The following is a 9,803-nucleotide window of genomic DNA, read 5'->3' as shown; positions in this document are numbered from 1 at the left end:
CCCGGCCCGCGTCTGCGCCCCTCGCGCCTCTCGCACGCCCGCGGCCCCGGCCCTGCCGCACGCACAGCCATGGTGGGCCGGCTGAGCCTGCAGGATGTGCCCGAGCTCGTGGACACGAAGAAGAAGGGCGACGGCGTCCTGGACAGCCCGGACTCAGGACTGCCCCCCAGCCCCAGCCCCAGCCACTGGGGGCTCGTGGCGGCCGGGGGTGGTGGCAGCGGCGGAGAGCGCGCACCGGCACCCGGGGCTCTGGAGCCCGACGCGGCAGCGACCCCAGCGGCCCCGGTGAGTGGTCCCGCTGTCCCCGTCCTTCCCCATCCCACCCGCAGCTGGGCCCCAGGAGACCATCAGCCGGTCGTGCGTCCCACTTCAGGGCGCTTTGTCGGCGCCTCCACCGCTGGTCGGGACGTCGAGGCCATCGGCGGGAGCCCGGGGCAGGAGCGCTATGAGAGCCTAGCCAGCTGGAGCCGGTGGCTGGAAAATTGTCATCGCCTGGGAGGCGCGCGTGCCCCGGGAGAGGCGAGCTGCCGCCTCCTCCCATCGGGGTGGCTGATCCCGGGGCTACCAGGCTACGGCTAGGCCACATTCTAGCCTCGGTCGGGCGGGAGGGGATCCCGGGACACCGAGAGGGAACCCCAGTTTTCCCCGGATTGCGGGCCTGGCACCCAGGGACTTTGTCCCAGCCGTCGGCGTCTCCCAAGGGTCTTACCTCTTCTGGCTGGTCTTGGGGAGAGGGTTGTTGTGCTCTAACTTCCCAGCTCCCCAATTCAGAGAGCAAACGGGGCCAGCTTTTGGGGACTATGTTAGTGGTCTTCGGTGGAGCCATCTCATGAGCCTCTGGCCTCCTGGTGGTCCTGTCCTGTCACCTAACTCTGTCTGGGTGGGAGGCATTTAGGTGAGTGGAAACTTTCAAAATTTAATCCTTTTATTTTCTTTTACATTTTTCTATTTAAAGACGCACGCACGCGCGCGCGCGCGCACACACACACACACAGGTCTCTTTTGTCTTAGAAATCATGAGGTGGTGGTGTTTATTGCCTTTACCTAGAGCTCAGGGGAGGCCACATCCTGCCTGCAGTCAAAGCTCAGAGTAGGGATCTCGGTCCTCCCCTTGCCCCTTGGGCTGGGTGTTTACAGCCCTCTCTCCCGGGGTGAAGTAGTCAGTGGCAACTGCTGCACCTTAAAGACCCACTCACTTTGATAGTATGGGGAATTCTTGACGCACTGACCCTGTCTCTTAGTGGACGTCAGGGCATTCTCTCATTTCTCTCGGCAGGCAGCACTTGCTTCAACCTGGCCTTCACAACCCTGGCCATCTGGCCCTTTTTAGCCTCATCTTCCACACCCCCTGACACAGGCTGCCTCTGATGCTGCTCTTTCTACCTGGCATGCATTTTCCTTCAAGCCCACCCCCTTCTACCTCTCCCAAAGCCCTGCTGACCCTTCGATGTCACCTCCTCTGGGAAGTCTTCATTAATGCTTCCCAGAGCCATGAGGGAGTCTGTGGCCTCATCCTCATTCTCTGGTGGCACCTCGTTCGTATATCTGTCATAACACCTGCCACCGTCAGCGTGCACCTGGAGCAAGGTGTGTGCTCAGTGAGTGTCTGTTGGGTGGGCAGGGATGAAGGAGCAGAGAAGTCAGGGGCAAGAGAACCAAGTGCTTGTATGGATACCTGGAAGAAGGCTATCTCTTGGTGGCTCTGTCCTCAGGACTGTCTGGAAGGTGCCCCCTGGGGTGGGGAGTATCCAGCAGCCAGGGATCTGGGGGCAGAGCAGGGACCACTGTCACAACTTGAGGACTGTTACCAAAAGCTCTGCGGTAGCCAGTGCCCACACTTTACCCCTCCCCCATTCACTGACCTTGGTTCTTAACCACAGCCCCTCCCCCAGCCAGGGCTTATTAAACTCTCCACCTAATTTCGGGCGCTGGACCCTCAGAACCCTCTTCCACTCTCCGACCTACCCTGGTGCCCTTTGGCTTTTGCATTTCCATCCCATACTTCCACTTGACACCTTGTCCTGGTAACATAAGAGTTTTACAGCCAACTTTCTAGAAACGTCTGCTTCCTTCTCTGTCCTGGACCATGTGGGGGTGGGGCTGCCAACTCCACACCCTGGCCCAAGTGTGGATCCTTCTCTCAAATTAGGCAAAGAAAATGACAGATTCCCCAGTAAACCCGGGAACCCTTAACACAGAAGTGTTAAGTGTATTGCACACTTAACACAGAAGCCCTGATTCCAGTCAAATCGGGTAAAAGCCAGCACCTGTGTCTAGGAACTGTCTCCTATTCGGGCTGCATGATGAATCAGAAAGTCTGACGCTGCTCAGGCTGGAAGCCAGTTAACCTCTAGGCATGCTGTGCTCTGGCTCTGAGTTTTCTGGATAGTGGGAAATGATGTAGAGAACTTTTTAGTGTTCATTGTACCAATAAATTTACAGACAACTTCGACTTGGTTGGGTGTTGATCTGGTCTCTCCAGAGGCAGAGGAGGTGGGGAAAGTTAGACTGGATCTGCAGTATATTAAAAAAAATCCCTGGTAGAATTATTTTGTTCTGGACTTTTCTAAAGTGTTGCTGAGACAATGACAGGGTTGGAGGCACATAACTGAGGGTTCTGGTTAATGGAGTCCCAGTTCATTGAGGTTTCCTGACCGCCTTGCTGGGAGATGGCGCAGCAGCCTCTGGGTCTGCCCACGATGATGACACTGAGCTCTTGTCTATTTCCTCTCTTCAGCCTTTCACAGAACCTCAGTATGGAAGGGGGCACCGCTTCCCTTCCCTTAGTGTGCGGATAAGGTCTCAGAGGGTGTATGATGTGACTTTTGTGAGGGCACACAGCACATTCGTGATAGATCTGAGATTCAAATTCAGACCTCTTGGCTCCCTGTCCGTTGTTCTTTCTATGCTGTGGGTCGGCCCTTCTCTGGCATTATTCCCAGGAAGGGGGACACAGGTCACAATTGGGCTGTCACCTGGAGGCACAGAGCCAGGGTCTTCTGCGGGGGATGCATCCGCTTGGCCTGTAGTCTAACTGCATTCTCCATCCTCACAGAATCCAGCCTCTCTCCCCACTCCTCTGGCCTTCACCTGCACGCCAAGGTTATGCCCCCTGTCCTTTGGCGAAGGAGTGGAGCTTGACCCCTTACCACCGACGGAAGTAAGGTAAATATAGCAGGCTCTGCTTATATTTTATTTTTTTATAATTTTCATTTTTTATCCTAGAAATTAATGCTCGTTATTTTTTTAAAAAATTAATCTCAACAGTGTGCCAAAGACTATTCATGGTTTGGTGGGTACTTTTCCAGCTTTTTTTCTACTTTCTAACCAATTAAATATCTAGATGCAATTTTAAAATCAAAACAAGATCATGTTCTATATAAAGTCCCGCAACTTGCTCTTTGCACCTCATAGATCATGGCCATCAGATGTTTAAGTTTTTTCAATAAGTGATTCCTCTTTCTAAAAGCTGCTGCCCCGTTTCCCCACCCCCGCCCCACCTCCCAGCCCTACTTCACACTGTCACCTTGTTTTATGTTATAATTTCACTGAACAAGCACCATTCTTCCTTTGGGAATTTATCTCATCCAGGATTATCTGGGAGCAGAGATTCACTGAGAGGCTCTGTTCAAGATATGTCTTTTTAGAGAAAGGAATTTTACTTTTGGGAGCCGGTGGTTTTATAGCTGGATTTTCAGTTGCCTTAACACAAAGGGCCCTTTGACATGGAACAAAGGAGGCTCACCAGTTTGGAGGTGAGCAGTTCAGCCTTTATTCCTGCAGAGCTTGTATTTTGAACAAAATGAGGACATGACTTCATGACATTAGCTTTCACCAGCTTCTTACCTACTTGCCCAAGGAGAATAGGCATTTCCATCTGACTCACTGAAAAGAACGCTGCTTCTTACTTCCTGACCAGTGGGTAGGGGCTGGTGGGGGCAGTGCTGTTAGATGCGTCTATGTGTGATGCTTCTATATATTTTAGTATCTATGAAGCTGCAATAATTATAAAGTAAAATGAACTTACACTTTGCTTACATAAAAAAATTAACTCCCAAATTACCAAAGGACTTAAGAAGAATAAGGTAGCTGCTAAGGAACATGGATGTTGGGTTATTTTATGGAAATCAAGATTGTAATTGGCTTTTATTGATAAGGTCAGGTCTCGGAGTCCCTGGGTTTGAGGGATCTTGAAACCAAAGGCCAAAGTGGACCAAGTACCAGTACTTGGTATCACCAAGCATTCAGAACCAGCATCTAGGATTTCTGGGTTCCTTCATCCTCTCATTAAAGAGCTGATTGATAACTTTAGGGCACAGAGAAACTGTTCACCCCTAGTGCAGCAGTAGAATCTACCTTATCACATAATCATTAATACCACCAGCACTTGCTGTGTTAACATTCTACCCAGTTATTAGTGGGCACCTTTTACAGAAAGAGGAAACTGAGGCTTGAAGAAGTTAAGAAGTTAAGTAAGTTAATTTGACCAAGCTCTCATAGCTTAAGAAAATGAGCGTAGACTCCCTGGGCTGTGTCCTGCAATGATCAACAGTGAGTGCAAGGCCAACCCTGGAATCTTGCACACCTGCGTTTCAATCCCAGCCTCACTACTCGCTCCCACTTTCACCTTAACCTCTGTACCTCGATTTCCTCTCCCAGGGATTGTTGGGATAATTAAATTACATCTTAGAAGTAAAGTGCTTTGAATAGTACCACAGAGTAAGTGCTTCATCAACTGTATGCTGCTTCTGACGAGAGTAGACACATTTCAAGGTTTGCACCCCTTGAACAAGAGGTTCGAGGTCATAGTAGGGACCCCTGTGCCCCTAGCTCAGAGGAATGGTGTCATGCTGCCTTCCATCTCCCGCCCAGGTATACTTCCTCAGTCAAGTACGACTCAGAGCGGCACTTCATCGACGACGTCCATCTGCCCCTTGGCCTGGTAGTGACCTCCTACAGCCAGACAGTCACCTGCATCCCCAATTGCACGTGGCGCAACTACAAGGCCGAGCTGCGCTTCGAGCCCCGTCACAAGCCCACCCGTTTCCTCAGCACCACCATCATCTACCCCAAATTCCCCAAGATCGTCTACACCACTACCCTGGATTACAGCTACCGCAAGACACTGAGAAGGTTCCTGTCCAGCGTGGAGCTCGAAGCCACAGAGTTCCCAGGCAGCGATTACCTCTCGGATGAGTGCTGACTCAAGCAGGCTGGGTGGGGCTGGACCAGCTCTTCTGCTGCCCTGGTCAAGTTGGGCCACACTGCCCTTGAGTGTCACTCATGTCCCCAGGAGTCTAATCTAGAGATACCTCTAAGCCCACCCTGGGGAAGAAAATAAAATGTTGCGGCATCTTATAATAATCGAGAGAATTTGGTTTTTAAAAAAATTTTCAAATGGTTTTTAAAAGGAGTATATTTCTAGTTTGCTGCTGCATACTTCCCCCCAAAGTCTCAATTTCATGAGAAAATTCAAAATCAACTAGAGCAAAAGGAAAATGGCCACGATTTGAAATAGGGAGGGAGGGGAGAACTCCTCTTTCGTGGGTCACTTTGAGGAAGAGTGTGGAAAAAGCCTCTGGAATGGAAAAAGTGAGTTTTAGAAATTTCAGCCCCGGGTGTCTTCACTGCTATGAAAGTGGTGCTAATTCAGTAAGCTGTGACACCCATATGGGTTCAATCTGTGGAGACTTGAGTTCCATTCCATTTTTTATTTCCATTTCCATTTCTATTTCCTGTTAACCAGAATGCTTGGAATTCGCTAAATCTTTTTCATGACATCGAAAAACCCCAAACTACAATGTAAGATGCCTTTTTTAAAAAGAGGAAAAAGGTTCATACTGTTTTCACCTCTTTGGGAAGGTCAGGTCAACTGATGGCCGAGTTTGGGAGCAATGGCTTCCGTCTGGTTCCTTCCATCCATTGCTTCTGAGCTCAGGCTCTGGCAAAGCGCCTCGCACCCTTGGCATCTGGTAATGTCTCCACAGGCTTGTGTAACTCTCCTGATATGTATTTTGGGGTTTCCAAATACTTTCCTATTTTTTCATAAGGCAAAATGTAGCAAAGAGAAACGGCATTTTCTTGTGAGAGAAACAGCATTTTAAAAGAATTCTTAGGAAAAATGCTTTCTGGGATGCCGCAAGGGGGTTTCACTCACAATGGGAACTAGTGGCCATACCTAGGACCTGACACCGTCTGGGAGGAGGTAGATGCAGATGTTTCTAGTAATCTAGTTCATCAGGGTGGGTGTCTTCTCCAGGGACCCAGAGTCAACTGCCGTTAGGACTTTGACTGCATCAACATTGTAGAGAAATTCTGCCAGAGCCTTAGGTCTAAGCCAAAAGCAAGGAAATAACCCACCTACATCCCCCAGGTAAAGCAAAGGTGTATTCAAATAAGGAATAATGTCAAAAGTCCAAGTCCAAAACCTGGATGTTGTTGTGATGGTACACATTTCTTTTAAATGTTCAGTTTAGTGTAAGTGACACTCGTGGCATTGGGTGTGAAACGAAGAAACTTTGTGAATTCAGGTGAACTGGCCTCAGAAGCAGAGAGGGCAGCTGGGCCAGGAGGGTGCGGTGGGCCAGGCTGCCTCTGGCTTCACCCCCTGCCTGCCCTGCCTCTCTCCAACCCTTACTTCTTCCTCCTGCCAATCCTGAGGTTTTTGAGTGAAGAAAGTGGCACATGGCTTTTTCTCTTCCAATACTGGAAAGAACAAACCGTGAATATTTCCTCTGAATACTTCCAATATTATATTAAGTGCTCGAGGGTTACAGGGTACTTACTGTAAGCTCCAACTCTGGCAGTATCTCCGGGTTTCTGTGGATGGCTTCCTGCTGTCTTGAAAGCACCATTGATGGCACTGTGGGTACCCTGTAGCCATAACAGGGACTTTTGTTTTGAAGAGAGCAGGCATGATGATAATCACACTCATTTAAAGTCATCGGAGGCCTATAGAGCCAAATTGTCTGATGTCCTCTTCAGATTTAACAGTGTTTATTCTGTGATGCTCCTAACTGATTGGACACATCCCTTCGGTGGAGCCTGCAGTGGGATGGATGGTCCCAAGTTTGCCGGGGTGAGGCTCAGTGGGGGCCCCTCAGAGGAGCGTTCTGGGACCCTACAGTCTCCTTAGTCATTCAGAGCAAGAAATAGAAGAGTAAATTACACAGCATTTTTAGATAAAAATGATTTTTCTCTCTGATTCCAAAATCTTGTCATTTAAGGCAAGTAGTAAATGCAATTTTAAAATTATGTTAAGAGAGTTCCCAAGGCTTTGCTCTGTCCCAACAGGGACACTTAAATGAGCTCAGAACAATACCGTGGGCAGCATGGCAGGAGAGACAAGTGCAGGAGAACATGGCCTTCGATCAGAGCAATATTCTGAGATGTCCACATGAGATTTTGTTTTAGGGAATTGGATTAAGTTCGGGCAAATCATTCTAGGTGTGAAAAGAATCTGAACTATATCAGTAAAGTAGGTAGAAGTGAGCGATTGTGAATGTGTAATGCTAATGGAAAAGCAGGCTTTATTTTGTTAAGTTATTCACTAGGGAACTGACCTTAGTTCTTTCTAATCCTCTTTCTTCAAACCTGCTTGGCTGATAGCTGCAGAAAAGGAAGCACGTGAAGACGCAATGGGACACACCTCAGGATAAATCAATCAGTTGTGCATTCATTTTGGTTTGCAAGGTTGAAACAATGATTTTTAAAAACTCACTCATTAAAACCAAACGTTCCTAAGTATATCTGGGAGATAGTTTACTTATTAATTAAAAAAATCTTTTTTCTCAGTCTGTTAAATTATGGCTTTCATGTAATAAGGATGATTTGTGTTTTCAGAGAAAAGCTGTTTTCTTTTCAAATCCAGACCTTTTAAAAAGAATGATTACCTTTTCATTTGACGCTTTTCCTGTTTCTAACCTTAGGAAATCCAGAATTGTATTTGACTAAAACTATTTTTAAAATTTATCTTTGACCTCCGTCCCACTCCATTTTGCTCTGTGACTTCATTTAACAATAAATTATCTTTAAAAAAAACCTTCGAGATGCTTCTCTTTTTAAAGTAAAAGTATAATATTTTGGTTAAGAAAAATGAGAAAAACAGCTCCTCCTCTGGAGAAATTTTAAGACATGATTGTATTTTACTTGTATAATACTTCTGTCTGGAGTGTTCCTTCTCCTGTGGGTATGAGAAGATTGCCAAGGGGTCACTGGGCACAGATAGCTTTAAGGAATTTGTTCCCAGATTCTGTGTGTACTCATTCCTAAAACCGATCTGCCCTGAAAATGCGGCTGTGAGTGATGATGTCAGGCCAGTCCTCCCTTCCCGCCTCCCCTTTCAGATTGCCTTTGTCCCACTTTTCAGAAGAAATACATGCCTTAGTCTAACCAAAAACCCATCCTTAATTTTACTGTGGGACGTTACGCTGGGCTGGAAAAACCTATGGGTACTAGACAAAGGAACAGTTAGAAACATCTGTATCTGGGCACCAGGACCCCACTATAGAGCCTCATGGCTATCAGCGTCCTACACATAATCTTGTCAAGGATGAAGTGTGGTGGCGGAAGCAAGGTTGGCCTGTGTGGGGAAGTTCTCACTTTCGATATCTCATAAAGTGAGGCCGTTGTGATGACACTTTTCATTCAATACCCACATTTCTTCAATCTCAGATTATTGTGTTCCCTGAGGGAAAGTCCCTTTGGGCAAAGCAAAGAGAAGTTCAGAAAGAAATATTGAAAGTGAAAGCATTTTATTTAAGCATCAAATTCATGGCAAGGCTCTATGTCTTATCTGTTAGTCTTTGAGTTACTACTCAGAAATAAATATGTCCCAGGAAAGCATATTATCATTCCTATAAAATTTTTAAGCCAGTTTTTAAACAAGAATTAAGTCCAAATTGGCTGATTGGGATGATGATGAGGGCTAATATTGCCAATTAGGTTATGCAGTGTAAATTTTACATGAAATGAATGGACAAATTAGCAGTTACAAGGTTTCGTTGGACAAATGTTTAAAGTGCATAAGATTAAAGTTGTAAGTGTGTGTGTGTGTGTGTGTGTGTGTGTGTGTGTGTGTGTGTGTGTGTGTAGAGAAAGAGGCAAACGTGTGTTGAAACTAATTATATTTCAATCTTCCCTTGGCAAATACCTTTCTAAGTGTATCAGATTAAGCTGGTGCCTTCAAGAGAAAAAGTAGTAGGTATAATTAATAATAATATGATGAATCTAGCAAGGCTCTTTGGTATACTTCCCAGAAATTTAAGAAGTAAATGATTCTATTGATTAGGTAGTGAATCCTATTGCAAAGAATGCCTCTTTTCAAAATTAAATTCCAATAATTTGATTTTAGAATATAATCACTATCAAGTGGTTTGTTTATATCACTATTTCCCGATGTGCTTTCTATGGAGTAAAATAAGGCTCCATGAACAAATAAGTTTGGGAAAATGAAAAGCTGAACAATGATAAATATGCTTATTACAGGGCTTTTGGATTTTTGTATTAAACAGCTTTTGCTGCATAACCACCACCACAAAATCACAGTGGCACACAGAAATAAGCACTTAGTTCTCGCTTACAAGTTTATAGGGCTCATAGGGCGGTTCTGCCCAAGGCTGGTGTTGAGTTCAGGTTCTTTCCTCTTGTCTCTGAAGCAGGCTAGGGAGGTTACCTGGGGCACATTCTTCCCATGGAACAGGTCAAAAGATTCCAGAGGAGCAAGTAGAAACATACAATACCTCTTAAGTTCTGCACTGGCACCCTGTTACTTCTACCCACATTCTATTGGCCAAAGCAAGTTG

The 9,803-nt window shown here is 46.5% G+C and overlaps 1 protein-coding gene across 1 annotated transcript; it reads left to right on the top strand.

Annotated features, from left to right (window-relative positions):
- Positions 1-6: 6 nt before the first annotated feature.
- RFLNB (refilin B) lies at positions 7-8,040 on the top strand. Its single transcript, XM_011359893.2, has 3 exons — positions 7-285; positions 3,056-3,165; positions 4,873-8,040. The coding sequence occupies exons 1-3, from the start codon at positions 70-72 to the stop codon at positions 5,201-5,203; spliced, it is 657 nt and encodes a 218-aa protein (XP_011358195.1). The 5' UTR covers positions 7-69; the 3' UTR covers positions 5,204-8,040.
- The last annotated feature ends 1,763 nt before the right edge of the window (positions 8,041-9,803 follow it).

Source organism: Pteropus vampyrus, unplaced genomic scaffold (assembly GCF_000151845.1).
Source record: "Pteropus vampyrus isolate Shadow unplaced genomic scaffold, Pvam_2.0 Scaffold50, whole genome shotgun sequence".
NCBI lineage: Eukaryota > Metazoa > Chordata > Mammalia > Chiroptera > Pteropodidae > Pteropus > Pteropus vampyrus.
Note: the sequence above shows the minus strand (reverse complement) of the source record. Positions and strands in the feature narration are given on the sequence as shown.

What these genes read in the sequence shown, in the direction of transcription:
- RFLNB (XM_011359893.2), top strand. Translation starts at nt 70, where the DNA reads ATGGTGGGCCGGCTGAGCCTGCAGGATGTGCCCGAGCTCGTGGACACG. An exon ending in CAGCGACCCCAGCGGCCCCG is followed by an intron (nt 286 to 3,055) that starts GTGAGTGGTCCC and finishes CCATCCTCACAG; the next exon opens with AATCCAGCCTCTCTCCCCAC. An exon ending in TTACCACCGACGGAAGTAAG is followed by an intron (nt 3,166 to 4,872) that starts GTAAATATAGCA and finishes TCTCCCGCCCAG; the next exon opens with GTATACTTCCTCAGTCAAGT.